Source organism: Panulirus ornatus, chromosome 19 (assembly GCF_036320965.1).
Source record: "Panulirus ornatus isolate Po-2019 chromosome 19, ASM3632096v1, whole genome shotgun sequence".
NCBI classification, from domain to species: Eukaryota; Metazoa; Arthropoda; class Malacostraca; order Decapoda; family Palinuridae; genus Panulirus; species Panulirus ornatus.
Window position 1 is genome coordinate 25,553,215 of NC_092242.1, and position 18,300 is coordinate 25,571,514.

The window sequence follows — 18,300 nt, forward strand, 5'->3', positions numbered from 1 at the left end:
TCCACTTTCAGTTGAAAAAGTTGCTGATTCATATAATTTAGGGTGATTTAGACAGCTCTACTGCCCCTTCCAATCCCTTCCAGTAACCCTTACTGCACCCCATCCAACTCCAACACCACCTTAATCCCTCATCACCACATTTTTTTATACGTTTTATTATTTTGCATGAATTGTATGTTAAGGGAGTGTGTTAAGTTGTTATTGTTTCATTTATGTTTCATACTTGAGTTAAGTATGGAAAGAGTTTGCTCTGAAACATAACCTCCTCTATGTAATGGAGTATAGTTGTTCGTTTAATGATGGATTGCTTTGTAAGGCATCCAGTTTTGATAAAGCACAGATTTGTATATTTTATAAAACAAAATAAAAGAGCTCTAAAAATGCTTTTTGCATTATAAAGCATAATCACCGTAGGGAGTTGTACTGCATATGATTTTTTGTATGGTTCTGTTAATGGTGATTTTTTTTACCATAGAATATCTATTTTATGATAACTTTCACTGATCAGTATGAGTGAATAATTTTGACAGTATTTCTGCTTGTCTTTGATTTAAGCTCACAAATGTTTAACACATGTAGCTTTTAATGATAGTAATACATGATCAATGAATATTGTAGTAATTTAGTTGCTAAAAATAGGTTAGTGTCATCTACATAACCCTTTTTCTTTTTCAGATGGTGGCAAGTTTAAAACATTGTTTGTGAATTATCTTTTTGTTGGTTCTGTGTCTGATTCCAAAAGATGAATACCATTTTTTAACCATCATTTATAGTGAGTTGTTTTGTGTTTCACTCTATGCCAATGGTTTCTTAATGGATTTTACCAGCAAATGAATGTGCAAGGTCAATAATAATGGGAGCATAATTTTTTTTACTGATGTGACAATGAAGGTAGGATACATGTAAATTTCTCAGTGCAGGTAGGTAAGAGACTAATATAGTTTTGTGTATATGCACCATAATTTTGTAATTGAATTTGTAATCAGTTCATTTATTCATCATTGCACTTGTTCATTCATTTGGAATATAATCTCCTGAATGAGCAGAACTTTGTATGGGGCTTTGGCATGATTGAGTGTCAAGCTGTTTCATAGCAAGTGATACTCTGTACTCTGCCTGCCACCCACAATATTTTCATTTAACTTTCATTATAGCTTTTATTGTAATGTTTTAATAATTTACTGTTAAGCTTTTCATAAAGAGGAGCTTAGCATATGTAGTAATGATGATGTGAATTATTCATTTACTATTTTTCCCGTTAACATTGGGTAGATGAGGTGCATAAGGACTTGCATACTGTAGGTTTTTGTAGGCACACCCCCATGCCTGAATCAAATGCACCTGGATGCACATATGATAGGAATTATTTTTTTTCTGGAGTTGGGTCCGTACTCCCAAATCTAGCCCCTTTTAGTTGCCTTCTGTGAGACACAGGGATACAGAGGATATATTTTTTAAGGTCCTGTCCCCAAAACCTCTAAGGAATATCCTCTTCCTCAAATTTGCTTGCCTACTGAAGAGATTTACCTTTGTGATGTGATTGTTTGTTATATTGCTTTGTGTTTATATTTTCTTCTTTATTTATTTTATGTAATATTTGATTTATGTTGTGCGTAATTTAATTCTCTGAAACTGACTTGAAACCAGATAGTGTAATAATTATCAAAAATTATCTCACTCTGAATGTATCTTGGAGCAGTTGATGTATTTTAGTTTTCTTCCCAAGATGGCTGAGTATTCTTCAGTTTGACAGCCAGTCTTGAAAACCCCCCTTGATGCTTTAGTAACTTATTTCTTGTAGTGTGTATTGCTTTCTGTATCCTTGAACACTTTAATTACTGTAGTAGCTAAATTATCTTTGTATCCCAACAGCTATTTAACAGATTTAGACCGCATAGCTGCCACGGACTATGTTTCCACACTACAAGACATTCTAAGAGTGAGAGCACCCACAACAGGCATTATAGAGTATCCCTTTGACCTAGAAGAAATCAGATTTAGGTATGTTCTGCAGGAGGGCGTTGTGTGTATGCCAGGGTTGGTAGGTAGTGTGCAGACTAATGTATTAATGCCTTGTTGATTCCTGCTGCATTTGTGTGGGGAGTATGAAATTGAAATCAGGTATGTGCTTTTTCTCAGAATTCTTATTAGAAATTTATTGTACTAAGATATATATGTATAAGAATCAGCAAGGCATTGGTATTCATATTTCACTGATGTTGCTCATCATCGCCATCCATCACTCTACACTGTGAAAGGAACACCGACAAAGCAACTTATTTTTCTCTTGCAGTTATCTTGATGATTTGGAGCGTATCATTGCATCGGACTTCTTACCGACCGAGCAGGATATTCTTAGGGCTCGAGTACCAACCACTGGGATCATTGAGTACCCCTTTGATCTGGACTCAATCATCTTTAGGTATCAGACAATCTTGAATTCATAGGCCCTCCCCTGTCGGCCAGAGCAGAGTAGCTAGACCCCAGTGCCATAGAGTTTTATTCCAGTGCCGTTGCCATGACCCAACATTGTGGAGGTAGAATCCCTTTTTACCCCCTATGTCAGCATTGCTATTGTTTTCAGAATGTTGTTTATAAGAACTGCAATTACAGCACTGCCCATGTTTCCCACAACTGCAATTACAAACACCACCCATATGTCTCCCATAAGAATTGAACTTACAAAGACCACTTCACATGATTGTTGGAGTTAGTTACTATTTGTGTTTTTCCCATGTTTGTTACAGTTACAAACATTACTCAGATATCTCCTTGTAGTTCACAGATTCTCATCTAGAATCTGCTGCTGTTTATCTAAGTTGTGATTCAGTCTCGTTTCCTTGTCCAACATTGGAATTTCTCTTTTATAAAACAAAAACAGGCTTTCATTAATTGCTATAATTATTTTCCTTTGCATTGCACAAAATTGAGTAACCATAATGTAAAAGAACATTTTCATATTCAGTCTAAGTGAAGGGCTCTACCTGAAAATGTATGTAACTGCATGATGAGGCTTGGAATGACAGACCCATTATCAGGTAATGATTAACTGTTTTGGTGGAAGTTCCATGGCTTGTTTTGTTATTATTTACATTGGTCATACCTTTAAAGTTTAAATTTGTTGTTGTACAATAAATAGTTAATGCACTAACTTTATGTGTCACTGAAATGAAATTAAAGTTTTCTTCCCAGTTATGTGACTGCCGGATGTCACTTTTTCTTTCCAAGAAGGGCAGGAAGCCGATGAAAACCTGTAGTCATTGTGCAACTGTTACAGTACACTCTACATGTTTCCTCACCCTCCATACTTTTCACATTCTTTTATTTGTTCAACCATTATTTAATCTAACCAGTGTAATTGTAGTTACAGTCACTTCCTGCTTATCCTTTATGATAAAGAATGTAGGAGTTAAGCAAGAATTTACTTTTAGTATACTTGTTTGTGGTTCACGTTAAAGCTTGATTTAAGTCAGTAAATGAATCCTCATGAGTATTTTTGTAATTTTTTTCTCTTTAATTATAGCATTCAAAATCAAAGTAGTTTAGCTTTAGCAGAAATGGAATAACTTTTTTGGATTAAGATTTACTATCTGAATGGATGTTTCATTTTCTTAGCAGTAATATAACCTGCTGTAGAAACATTTTTTTTTTTTTTTACTAATTGAGTTAGAGAGAAACAAAAGCTGTATTTTATATCATACTGAGAAATTTATGACATTTTGCACTGTACAGTCAGTAACATAATGAAAATGAAATGCCAAATTTTATGAATCCATATAATATTACTGTACATTTTTGTCAGTCCATCTACCTCTTACATTTACCTGGGGTAGATTAAATGCAGACAGGCATGCATTTTTTTAGGAATCAGTTTTGCAGAACTAAGGTTCCCAACCTCTAACCCTGTCAACTGGCAAAGGACAATAACACCCAAATCTTTACTGTTAGACTTGTTATGCTGCTCCCCAGTAAATTATATCTCTTTATTCTGAGCAATCACTTCATGCTTGCGAGACTTGTTCAGGAAGCTTTAGATCCCTCCTGATGTATAACTTCAGTTGATTACAAGTGATATCTTTCCTCTAAACTTAGACCATGTATTTATATACTGATTGAATTCTATGGAAATTTGCATTATGCTGTAATATTTGGTTTCACTGTTTTAAGGAGAGCTGTACATCGTATTTTTAGTTGAATAAACACTTCAATGAAAGATGAGAGGAAGTAGGTCCTGTAAAAAGATAAAAGAAGCATCACACAAACTGTCCATCACTTGTAGTTTGATTGCACCTTCAATTTGAGAAGGTTTATCTAGTCAAGAGAATGGATTTGAACTGTTAGTTCCATGCTCATTGATATGAATAAGACCTTGGGGACAGGAGGGGTGAGGTGAGGTTGAAATCTGTTACAACTGGGAGGAAGTGCAGTGTAACTGAAGCAGAGGAACACTCCTTTTAAGAATTATATGTGGAAAGTGTGAAGGTTCCACAATTAGTAACCCTGTTTACTTAAGGAACAAGTTGATTGAAGAACTAGAAATGAAAGCTATATAAGCAGTAGCATTCTCATTTAGAAGTGTAGAGCAGAGATTGAGGAAAACAACTAAATGGGAGTCTCTTTATAACTGAGGGAGTCTCTTTATAAGAGTAGTCAAAGGAAGTTAGGTCTAAAGGGGAAGCATTTTTGTTTCGATAATCATGTTATTCTTTCTGTAGCAGTGCTTCCCTGGCCGATTCAAGGCCATCTAGTTTGTGTTTAGTGCATTTGTTTGTGTTAAAGTAGATAGTAAATTTTTCATTTGTCATGTTAATGTGCTCGTATCATTTATTAAGGAAAATTAGGCATTTCCATAAATTGACAGAAAAATGTACAGTTTTATATAATGTTAAAACATATCCCAGACTCATAGTTTTTATTTGATAACATTCTTTGTATGATATTTTGTTTAACAATCTTTGGGCTAAAACTCATTTGATACCGATTCAGTTTTTGGAATATACATTTTCTCTTTTTATGCAGCATAAGGAACATTATCATATCATTAGAATCATACTTAAAATGTACTAAATTGCCAAATTCCAGTTTTTGATACAGCTCATTCGATGTTATTCCATAATTTGCTGTTGTGGATAAGTGAGAAGTGACTGTATGTAACCAAGTTTAGTATTATGGTATGTATTATTAGTGATCTGGAGACAGGAGGATAACCTTGTATGAACAGAACCCAGTATGTTGTTTACGTTGTTTTTATGTGTATATTTTGTATGTTTATGTTTTTTCTTACAAGGGCAAATAGTTGTTATGTTAAGTAGTAAATGTCACACCAAAATTCCTATATCAATGGATATTAACTAATATTAAGGATAGAATTTCAAAATTTTTCACCTTGCTTGAAGTAAATTTCAATTAAGTTATTGCTATGCAGATGTACAAGCACATTTATTTTCTATACTTGACACAAACTGTGGATAGTTTTTGCCATTGTGACCAGACAGAATTGGCTTCTTGACATTACATGGAGATCAAGCTACCAAAGCAAAGTACTTATCTTCTCTGATGATGTGCCACTGGAACTTGTCAGACAGGAGTTGAAAGTTGACTGAGGTTGACCATTAAGGTGCTATGCTGCCCATGAAAATTAGTGGTATACCCCCATCATAAACATATTATCCCCTACCACACCCAGTTGGATTAGAACAAAGTTTTGGTTAATAATGTTAACCAGACTGTTAATGTTTAGTTGTCATAAATTTCAGCCAGCTCAAAAATTTTCATAAAAAACATGTATTATTTCCAGATGTTAAATTCGTTTGTTTCCTGGTGCTACCCCACTGATGCGGGAAACTGCGATCAAGTATAATAAATAGATGAAAAAGATGAAAAATTTGGGAGTGGATTTGGCAGCGGAAGGAAACATGGAAGCGGAAGTGAATCATAGGGTGGGGGATGGGGCGAAAGTTCTGGGAACGTTGAAAAATGTGTGGAAGTCGAGAATGTTATCTTGGAAAGCAAAATTGGGTATGTTTGAAGGAATAGTGGTTCCAACAGTGTTATATGGTTGCGAGGCATGGGCTATAGATAGAGTTGTGCGGAGGATGGTGGATGTACTGGAAATGAGATGTTTGAGGAGAATATGTGGTGTGAGGTGGTTTGATCGAGTAAGTAAAGAAAGGGTAAGAGAGATGTGTGGTAATAAAAAGAGTGTGGTTGAGAGAGCAGAAGAGGGTGTTTTGAGATGGTTTGGTCACATGGAGAGAATGAGTGTGGAAAGATTGACCAAGAGGATATATGTGTCGTAGGTGGAGGGAATGAGGAGAGGTGGGAGACCAAATTGGAGTTGGAAAGATGGAGTGAAAAAGATTTTGAGTTATCGGGGCCTGAACATGCAGGAGGGTGAAAGGCGTGCAAGGAATAGAGTGAATTGGAACGATGTGGTATACCAGGGTCGACATGCTGTCAATGGATTGAACCAGGGCATGTGAAGCATCTGGGATAAACCATAGAAAGTTGTGTGGGGCCTGGATGTGGAAAGGGAGCTGTGGTTTCGGTGCATTATACATGACAGGTAGAGACTGAGTGTGAACGAATGTGGCCTTTGTTGTCTTTCCTAGCGCTACCTCGCACACATGCGGGGGAGGGGGTTGTCATTTCATGTGTGGTGGGGTGGCGACGGGAATAAATAAGGGCAGACAGTATGAATTATGTACATGTGTATATATGTATATGTCTGTGTGTATATATTTGTATACGTTGAGATGTATAGGTATGTATATGTGCGTGTGTGGATGTGTATATATATACATGTGTATGTGGGTGGGTTGGGCCATTCTTTCGTCTGTTTCCTTGCACTACCTCGCGAACGTGGGAGACAGTGACAAAGTATAATAGATATAGATAATGTATATATTTATTTATTTATTTATTTATTTTGCTTTGTCGCTGTCTCCCGCGTTTGCGAGGTAGCGCAAGGAAACAGACGAAAGAAATGGCCCTACCCACCCCCATACACATGTATATACATACACGTCCCCACACGCAAACATACATACCCATACATCTCGATGTACACATATGTATACACACACAGACATATACATACCACATTACTCACCATTGCATTCAAATCATCCATCACTGTAACCCGGTCTTGTGCATCAAAACCACTAACACACTCATTCAGCTGCTCCCAAAACACTTATATATATATATATATTTCTTTTGTACTATTCGCTATTTTCCGCGTTGGCGAGGTAGCGTTAAGAACAGAGGACTGGGCGTTTGAGGGACTGCCCTCACCTGGCTCCCTTCTCTGTTCCTTCTTCTGGAAAATTAAAAAAAAAAATGAGAGGGGAGGATTTCCAGCCCCCGCTCCCTTCCCCTTTAGTCGCCTTCTACGACACGCAGGGAATATGTGGGAAGTATTCTTTCTCCCCTATCCCCAGGGATAACTTATATATTTTATTTATTTTATTTTGCTTTGTCGCTGTCTCCTGCGTTTGTTCTTTCTTTCTTTCAAACTATTCGCCATTTCCCGCGTTAGCGAGGTAGCATTAGAAACAGAGGACTGGGCCTTTGAGGGAATATCCTCACATGGCTCCCTTCTCTGCAACTTCTTTTTTTTTTTTTGGGGGGGGGGGGGGAACGAGAGGGGAGGATTTCCAGCCCCCCGCTCCCTCCCCGCTTCCCTTCTATTACACGCAGGGAATACGTGAGAAATATTCTTTCTCCCCTATCCCCAGGGATATATATATATATATATATATATATCCAAAGGAAGGAACAGAGAAGGGTACTAAGAATATATGGTGTGGGAGGCAAGTTGTTAGAAGCAGTGAAAAGTTTTTATCGAGGATGTAAGGCATGTGTAGGTGTAGGAAGAGAGGAAAGTTATTGTTTCTCAGTGTATGTAGGTTTGTGGCAGGGGTGTGTGATGTCTCCATGGTTGTTTACTTTGTTTATGGATGGGGTTGTTAGGGAGGTGAATGCAAGAGTTTTGGAAAGAGGGGCAAGTATGAAGTCTGTTGGGGATGAGAGAGCTTGGGAAGTGAGTCAGTTGTTGTTTGCTGATGATACAGCGCTGGTGGCTGATTCATGTGAGAAACTGCAGAAGCTTGTGACTGAGTTTGGTAAAGTGTGTGAAAGAAGAAAGTTAAGAGTAAGTGTGAATAAGAGCAAGGTTATTAGGTACAGTAGGGTTGAGGGTCAAGTCAATTGGGAGGTAAGTTTGAATGGAGAAAAACTGGAGGAAGTAAAGTGTTTTAGATATCTGGGAGTGGATCTGGCAGCGGATGGAACCATGGAAGCGGAAGTGAATCATAGGGTGGGGGAGGGGGCGAAAATTCTGGGAGCCTTGAAGAATGTTTGGGAGTCGAGAACATTATCTCGGAAAGCAAAAATGTGTATGTTTGAAGGAATAGTGGTTGGTTCCAACAATGTTGTATGGTTGCGAGGCGTGGGCTATGGATAGAGTAGTGCGGAGGAGGGTGGATGTGCTGGAAATGACATGTTTGAGGAGAATATGTGGTGTGAGGCGGTTTGATCGAGTAAGTAATGTAAGGGTAAGAGAGATGTGTGGAAATAAGAAGAGCATGGTTGAGAGAGCAGAAGAGGGTGTTTTGATATGGTTTGGGCACATGGAGAGAATGAGTGAGGAAAGATTGACCGAGAGGATATATGTGTCGGAGGTGGAGGGAACGAGGAGAAGTGGGAGACCAAATTGGAGGTGGAAAGATGGAGTGAAAAAGATATTTGAGTGATCGGGGCCTGAACATGCAGGAGAGTGAAAGGCAGGCAAGGAATAGAGTGAATTGGATCGATGTGGTATACCAGGTTGACGTGCTGTCAGTGGATTGAATCAGGGCATGTGAAGCGTCTGGGGTAAATCATGGAAAGTTGTGTGGGGCCTGGATGTGGAAAGGGAGCTGTGGTTTCGGGCATTATTGCATGACAGCTAGAGACTGAGTGTGAACGAATGGGGCCTTTGTTGTCTTTTCCTAGTGCTACCTCGCACACATGAGGGGGGAGGGGGATGGTATTCCATGTGTGGCGAGGTGGCGATGGGAATGAATAAAGGAAGACAGTGTGAATTGTGTGCATGGGTATATATGTGTATGTCTGTGTGTGTATATATATGTGTACATTGAGATGTATAGGTATGTATATTTGCGTATGTGGACGTGTATGTATATACACGTGTATGGGGGTGGGTTGAGCCATTTCTTTCGTCTGTTTCCTTGCGCTACCTCGCAAACGCGGGAGACAGTGCCAAAGCAAAATAAAATAAAATAAAATATATATACTCTTTGTCAACCTTTCCTCACCCATTCTCTCCATATGTCCAGACCAATTCAGCACACCCTTTCTGCTCTCACAGCCACACACTTTTCATTTCCACACATCTCTTTTAACCTTTCATTACTCACCCAATAAAACCAAGTCACACCACACATTGTCCTCAAACATCTCATTTCCAACACATCCTCCCCTCCTCGGTACAACTCTATCTATAGCCCATACCTCACAACCATATTATATTTTTTGAACTACTTTTCCTTGAAAACATACCCATTTTGCTTTCTGAGGTAACATTCTCTCCTTCCACGCATTCTTCATTGATCTCAGAACCTTTGCCCCCTTCCCCACCCTGTGACTCAGTTCTGCATCCATGGTTTCATTTGCTGCTAATTCTACTCCCAGATATCTAAAGCACTTCACTTCCTCCAACTTTTATCCATTCAAACTTACATCCCAATTAACTTGTCCCTCAACCTTACTGAACCTAATAACCATGCTCTCACTCACATTTAATCTCAACTTTCTCCTTTTATACACTTTTCCAGAGTCAGTCACCAGCTTCTGTATCATCAGCAAACAACAACTTACTCACTTACCAGGAACTCTCATCCCCATCAAACTGCATACTCACCCCTCTCTCCAAAGCTTTTACATTTACCTCCCTAACCGCCCCAGCCATAAACACAGACATCTATGGAGACATCTTACACTCCTGCTGCAAACCAACCTTCACTGGGAACCAGTCACTCTCCTCTCTTCACACACTTACACATGCCTTACATCCTTGATAAGAACTTTTCATTGCTTCTAACAGCTTACCTCCTGCACCATGTACTCTTAGTTAAGACCTTCCAAGACAAAACATCTCTATGAACCCTAACATATGCCTTCTCCAGATCCATAAATGCCACATGCAAATCCATTTATTTTAACAAATATTTCTCACACAGTCTTCAAAGCAAACACCTGATCCACACATCCTCTACCACTTCTGAAACCACACTGCTCCTCCCCAATCTGATGATCTGTACATGGCTTCACCCTCTTAATTGGTACCCTCCCATACAATTTTCCAGCATTACTCAGCATACTGATGCCTCTTTAGTTTGAACACTCATCTTTATCTTCTTTGCCTTTGTACAGTGGCGTGGCATTGTACATGCTTTATGCCAATCCTCAGGCAATTCACATGATCCATACATACATTCCATATCCTTACCAACCAATTGACAACACATTCACCCCCTTAATATATTCAACTACAATACCATCCAAACCTGCTGCCTTGAAGGCTTTCATCTTCTGCAAGGCTTTCACCACCTCTTCTCTCTTAATCAGACCATTCTCCCTGACCCTCTCACTTTGCACTCCACCCTGACCAAAACACCCTACATATGCCATTCTATCAACAAAGACATTCAGCAAACCTTCAAAATACTCACTCCATCTCCTCTTTTCATCATTACCTGTTATTGCTTCTCCTCTTACCCCCTTCTGATGTTCCCATTTGTTCTCTTGTCTTTTGCATGTTATTTACCTCCTTCCAAAACATCTTTTACTCTAAGTTCAATGATACTCTCTCACCCCAACTCTCATTTGCCCTCTTTTTCAAACCTTGCACATTCCTCTTGACATCCTGCTGCTTTCTCTCATATACCTTCCAGTCATTTGCACTCCTTCTTTGTAAGTATTGTCCAAATGCCACTCCTTTCTCTTTCACTCGCAACTTTACTTCTATATCCCACCACTCACTCACTACCCTTTCTAATCTGCCCACCTCCCACCTTTCTCATGCCATATGCATCTTTTTCCCATGCCATCATTGCTTCCCGAAATACATTCCATTCCTCTCCCACTCCCCTTATGCTGTTTGCTCTCACCTTTTGCCATTCTACACTCAATATCTCCTAGTACTTCCTCACACAAGTGTCTTTTCCAATCTCACTTACTCTCACCACCCTCTTCTCCCCAGCAATCTCAATTCCTTTCTGAAAACCTCTGCAAATCTTTACCTTTGCCTCCAGAAGATAGTGATTAAACATCCCTCCAGCTGCCCCACTCAGCACATTAACATCCATAAGTCTCTTTTACATGCCTATCATTTGACACATAATCCAATGATGCCCTTTGACCATCTCTCCTACTCACATACGTATACTTATGTGTATATCTCATTTTACACCAGGTATTCCCAATCACCACTCTTTTTTCAGCACATAAATCCATAAGCTCTTCTCTATTTAAATTCACAACACTGAATAACCCATGTACACCAAATATACACTCCACTGCCACATTATTCACCTTGCAATTAAATTACTTATCACTACTACCCAGTGTCATATACCAAAGCTGCTAACACACTTACTTAGCTGTTCCAAAACACTTGCTTCTCATGATCTTTCTTCTCATGACCAGGTGCATAAGCACCAATAATCACCCATCTCTCTCCATCCACTTTCAGTTTTACCTACATCAATTTAGAATTTACTTTGTTACACTCTATCACATACTCCCACAACTGCTTCAGGAGCACTACTACTCATTTCTTAGCTCTTGTCCTCTCACCAACCCCTGACTTTTCTCCCAAGATGTTTCTGATCCATTCTTCCCATTTACCCTTGAGCTTCGTTTCACTCAGAGCCAGAACATCCAGGTTTTTTCCTCAAACTTACTACCTCTCTCTCCTTTCTTCTTATCTTGGTTACATTCACACACATTCAGACACCCCAATCTGAGCTTTTGAGGAGGATGAGCACTCCCCACTTGACTCCTTCTTCGGTATCTCCTCTTGGAAAATGAAATACAAGGAGGGGAGGTTTTCCAGCCCTCCACTTCCTCCCACTTTAGTCACCTTCTTTCTCAATCGGGGAATATGTAGAAAGTATTCTTTCTCCCATATGTATTTTTTATTTTTTTTATTTTGCTTTCTCGCTGTCTCCCGCGTCAGCGAGGTAGCACAAGGAAACAGACGAAAGAAATGGCCCAACCCATCCACATACACATGTATATACATGCACGTCCACACACGCAAATATACATACCTATACATCTCAATGTACACATATACACACACAGGCATATACATATATACACATGTACATAATGCATACTGTCTGCCTTTATTTCTTCCCATCGCCACCTTGCCACACATGGAATAACAACCCCCTCCCCCCTCATGTGAGTAGTGCTAGGAAAAGACAACAAAGGCCCCATTCGTTCACACTCAGTCTCTAGCTGTCTTGTAATAATGCACCAAAACCACAGCTCCCTTTCCACATCCAGGCCCCACAGAACTTTCCATGGTTTACCCCAGATGCTTCACATGCCCTGGTTCAATCCATTGACAGCACATCAACCCCGGTATACCACATCGTTCCAATTCACTCTATTACTTGCACGCCTTTCACCCTCCTGCATGTTCAGACCCCGATCACTCAAAATCTTTTTCACTCCATCTTTCCACCTCCAATTTGGTCTCCCACTTCTCCTCATTCCCTCCACCTCCGACACATATATCCTCTTGGTCAATCTTTCCTCACTCATTCTCTCTAGTGACCAAACCATTTCAAATCACTGTCTTCTGCTCTCTCAACCACACTTTTTATTTCCACACATCTCTCTTACCCTCTTACATTACTTACTTGATCAAACCACCTCACACCACATATTGTCCTCAAACATCTCATTTCCAGCACATCCACCCTCCTGTGCACAACTCTATCCATAGCCCACACCTTGCAACCATACAACATTGTTGGAACCACTATTCCTTCAAACATACCCATTTTTGCTTTCCGAGATAATTTTCTCGACTTCCAAACATTCTTCAAGGCTCCTAGGATTTTCGCCCCCTCCCCCACCCTATGATTCACTTCCACTTCTATGGTTCTATCCGCTGCCAGATCCACTCCCAGATATCTAAAACACATTACTTCCTCCAGTTTTTCTCCATTCGAACTTACCTTCCAATTGACTTGACCCTCAACCCTACTGTACCTAATGACCTTGCTCTTATTCACATTTACTCTTAACTTTCTTCTTTCTCACACTTTACCAAACTCAGTCACCAGCTTCTGCAGTTTCTCACATGTATCCCTTGGGATAGGGGAAAAGAATACCTCCCACGTATTCCCTGCATGTCTTAGAAGGTGACTAAAGGGTGTGGGAGTTGTAGGCTGGAAACCCCCCATTTGTATTTAGATTTGTAAAAATGGAAATGGAAGGAGGAGTCAAGCGGAGTGTGCCCTTCCTCCTCGAAGGCTCAGACTGGGATGGCTGAATGTTTCTGGATGTAATGAAAATAAGAAGAAAGGAGATATAGTAGTATGTTTGAGGAAAGAAACCTAGATGTTCTGGATCTGAGGAAACGAAGCTCAGGGGCAAAGGGGAAAAGTGATTCGGGAAGTCTTAGGAGTGAAGGCAAGGGTTTGTGAGAGAACAAGAGCTAAGGAAAGACTAGTGCTACTCCTGAAGCAGGAGTTGTGGGATTATGTGATAGTGTAAGAAAGTAAATTCTAGATTGATGTGGGTAAAACTGAAAGTGGATGGAGAGAGATGGGTGATTATTGGTGCTTATGCACCTGGCCATGAGAAGAAAGATCAAGAGAGGCAAGTGTTTTTGGAGTAGTAAAGTGCATGTGTCAGCAGCTTTGATGCACAAGATTGGGTTTAAGTGATGGGTGATTTAAATGCATAGGTGAGTAATGTGGCAGTTGAGGGTGTAATTAGTGTCCCCGGGTTTTCTGTGTTGTGAATGGAAATGGTGAAGAGGTTGTGGATTTGTGTGCTGAACAAGACCAGTGATTGGGAATGCCTCGTTTAAAAAGAGAGTATTCATAAGTGTACGTATGTGAGTAGGAGAGGGGGTTAAAGAGCATTATTGGATTACGTGTTATTTGATAGATACGTGAAAGAAAAACTTTTGGATGTTGATATGCTGAGAGGGGCAACTGGAGGAATGTCTGATCACTATCTTGTGGAGGCGAAGGTGAAGATTTGTAGAGGTTGTCAAAAAAAGAAGTGAGAATGTTGGGGAGAAAAGAGTGGTGAGATTGAGAAAGCTTGGAAAGGAGACTTGTGTGAGGATGTACTAGGAGAGATTGAGTGTAGAATGGCAAAAGGTGAGAGCATATGGCATGAGGAGAGTGGGTGAGGAATGGGAAGTATTTAGGGAAGCAGTGATGGTTTGCACAAAAGATGCATGTGGCATGAGAAAGGTGGGAGGTGGGCAGATTAGAATAGGTAGTGAGTGGTCAGATGAAGAAGTATGGCTGTTAGTGAAAGAGAAGAGAGAAGTGTTTCGACAATACTTGCAGGGAAGTAGTGCAAATGACTAGGAGATTTATAAAGGAAAGTGGCAGGAGGTTGAGAAAGGTGAAAAGTTTGAAAAAAGATGGCATATGAGAATTGGAGTGAGAGAGTATCATTAAATTTTAGGGAGAACAAAAAAATGTATTGATAGAAGGTAAATAACATTTGCAAGACAAGAGAGGAAATGGGAACATCAGGGAAGGGGGCAAGTGGGGAGGTAATGACAGGTATTGATGAAGTGAGAAGGAGATAGGACTGAGAAATTTGAAGGTCTGTTGAATGTGCTTGTTGATAGAGTGGCAGATATAAGGTGTTTTGGTCAGGGTGGTGTGTGAACTGAGAGGGTCAGGGAGAATGGTTTGGTAAAAAGAGAAGAGACAGTGAAAGCCTGCAAAAGATGAAATCTGGCAAGGCAGCAGATTTCCATCCGGATGGTATTGCATTTTTTGATTGGTTGATAAGGCTATGCAATGTAAGAATGGACCATGGTGAAGTGCCTGAGGATTGGCAGAATGCATGCTTAGTGCAAAGGCAAAGGGGATAAGATGTCTCAAACTACAGAGGCATAAGTTTATTGAGTATTCCTTGGAAATTATATGGGAGGGTATTGATTGAGAGGATGAAGGCATGTAAAGAGCATCAGATTGGGGAAGAGCAGTGTGGTTTCAGAAGTGGTAGAGGATGTGTTGATCAGGTGTTTGCTTTGAAGAGTGTATGTGAGAATTATTTAGAAAAACAGATGGATTTGTATGTAGCATTTATGGATCTGGAGAAGGCATATGATAGGGTTGATAGACATGCTTTGTGGAAGGTAAGTGGAGGTAAGTTGTTAGAAGCAGTGAAAAGATTTTGTCAAGGATGTAAGGCATGTTTGTGTGTAGGAAGAGAGGAATGTGATTGATTACCAGTTAATGTCAGTCTCTGACAAGGATGTGAGATGTCCCCATGGTAGTAAATGCAAGAGTTTTGGAGAGGGGGGTGAGTATGCAGTGCGTTGGGGATGAGAGGGCCTAGGAAGTGAGTCATTTGCTGTTTGATGATGATACAGCACTGGTGGCTGATTCGTATGAGAAACTGCACAAATTGGTGACTGAGTTTGGAAAAGTGTGTGAAAGGAGAAAGTTGGGAGTAAATATGAATAAGAGCAAGGTTATTAGGCTCAGTAGGGTTGAAGGAAAAGTTGATTGGGAAGTAAGTTTGAATGGAGAATATTTTGAGGAAGTGAAGTCTTTTACATGCCTGGTAGTTGACTTATCAGCGGATGGATCCATGGAAATGGAAGTAAGTCACAGGGTTGGGGAAGGGGCAAAGGTTCTGGGAGTGTTGAATAATGTGTGGAAGAAGAGAACATTACTCAGAGAGCAAAAATAGGTATGTTTGAAGGAATAGTGGTTCCAACAGTGTTATATGGTTGCGAGGAATGGGCAATAGCTAGGGTTGTATGGAGGAGGGTGGCTGTAATGGAAATGAAATGTTTGAGGATAATATCGAGGTGGTTTGATCGATTGTCTAATGAAAGGGTAAGAGAGATGTGTGGAAATAAAAGAGTATGGTTTTGAGAGTAGAAGAGGGTGTGTTGAAATGGTTTGGATATATGGAAAGTATGAGTGAGGAAAGATTGACAAAGAGGATATATGTGTCAGAGGTGGGGGAAATAAGAAGTGGGAGACCAGATTGAGGTGGAAGGATGGAGTGAAAAAGATATTGAGGAATTGGGGCCTGAACATACAGGAGGGTGAGAGGCGTGCAAGGAATAGAGTGAATTGAAACAATGTAGTATACCATGGTCGACGTGCTGTCAATGGACTGAACCAGGGCATGTGAAGTGTCTGGGGTAAACCATGGAAGGTTCTGTGGGGCCTTGATGTGGATAGGGATCTGTGGTTTCGGTGCATTACACATGACAGCTAGAGATTGAGTGTGAACGAATGTGACCTTTTTTTCTTTTCCTGGTGCTCCTTCACTGAAGTGGGGGTAGCAATGCTGTTTGCTGTGGGGTGGGATAGCGACAGGAATGGATGACGCCAAGCGAGTATGAATATGTACATGTGTATATATGTATATGTCTGTGTATATACATGTATATGTGTGTAAATTGATTTGTCACAACCACACTTTTTATTTCTTCACATATCTCTTACCCTTTCAGTACTTACTTGATCAAACCACCTCACACCACTTGTTGTCCTTGTTCACACTCAGTCTCTAGCTGTCATGTAATAATGCACCGAAACCACAGCTCCCTTTCCACATCCAGGCCCCACAGAACTTTCCATAGTTTCCCCCAGATGCTTCACATTCCCTGGTTCAATCCATTGACAGCACGTCGACCCCGGTATACCAAATCGTTCCAATTCACTCTATTCCTTGCACGCCTTTCACCCTCCTGCATGTTCAGGCCCCGATCACTCAAAATCTTTTTCACTCCATCTTTCCACCTCCAATTTGGTCTCCCACTTCTCCTCGTTCCCTCCACCTCTAACACATATATCTTCTTTGTCAGTCTTTCCTTACTAATTCTCTTCATTTGTCCAAACCATTTCAACACACCCTCTTCTGCTGTCACTACCACACTCTTTTTATTTCCTCGCATATCTCTTACCCTTTCATTACTAACTTGATCAAACCATCTCACACCACTTGTTGTCCTCAAACATTTACTTTCCAACACATCCATCTTCCTGTGGAGAACCCTATCTGTAATCATGCCTTGCAACCATGTAGTGTTGTTAGATCTACTATTCCTTCAAACAAACTTATTTTTGCTCGGAGATAACGTTCTCTCCTTCCACACATTCTTCATCGCTCCCAGAACCTTCGCCCCCTCCCCCATCCTGTGACTCACTTCCATTTCCGTGGTTCCATTCACTGCTAAGGCCCTCTCCCAGATATCAGAAACTCTTTACATCCTAAAATTTTTTCCAGTTCAAACTTACATCCCAGTTCACTTGTTCCTCAACCCTACTGAACATAATAGCATTGCTTTTATTCTTATTTACCCTAAAACTTTCTCCTTTCACACACTTTTCCAACCTCAGTCACCAGCTTCTGCAGTCTCTCACTCATATAAAAAACTAGAGCTGTATCATTGGCAAACAACAACTGACTCCTTTCCCAGGCCCTCTGATATATTTGTTTAATACTCCTGGGAAATTATATGGGAGGGTATTGATTGAGAGGGTGAAGGCATTTTCAGAGCATCATATTGGGAAGAGCAGTGTGGTTTCAGAATTGGTAAAGGATGTGTGAGTCAGGTTTTTACCTTGAAGAATGTTTGTGAGAAATTCTCAGAAAGACAGATGGATTTGTATGTAGCATTTCCGAATCTGGAGAAGGCACATGGGTTGATAGAGATGCTTTGTGGGAGGTCTTGAGAGTATATGGTGTGAGTGGTAAGTTGCTAGAAGCAGTGAAAAGTTTTTACCAAAGATGTAAGGCATATGTATGAGTAGGAAGAGAGGAGAATGATTGACTCCCAGTGAATATTTGTCTGCAGTAAGGGTGTGTGAGGTCCCCATCGTTGTTTAATTTGTTTATGGATGGGGTGGTTTGAGGTAAATGCAAGAGTTTTGGAGAAAGGGGTGAGTATGCAGTCTGTTGGGGATTAAAGGGCCTGGGAAGTGAGATACTTGTGTTCGCCAATGATACAGCTCTGGTGGATGATTTGAGTGAGAAACTGCAGAAGTTGGTGAC

The 18,300-nt window shown here is 40.2% G+C and overlaps 1 protein-coding gene across 10 annotated transcripts in view; it reads left to right on the top strand.

Annotated features, from left to right (window-relative positions):
* Window positions 1–18,300, top strand: part of Galphaq (G protein alpha q subunit) — a 404,729-nt gene that overhangs the window by 111,382 nt on the left and 275,047 nt on the right. For 5 of the 10 annotated variants that reach the window (XM_071673780.1, XM_071673782.1, XM_071673783.1 and 2 more), the window contains exons 4-5: window positions 1,873–2,001; window positions 2,294–2,422. In XM_071673780.1, the coding sequence (XP_071529881.1) occupies window positions 1,873–2,001; window positions 2,294–2,422 (258 nt within the window). The remainder of the gene's footprint in view (window positions 1–1,872; window positions 2,002–2,293; window positions 2,423–18,300) is intronic. The other 5 variants (XM_071673785.1, XM_071673790.1, XM_071673789.1 and 2 more) reach the window with 2 other exon arrangements.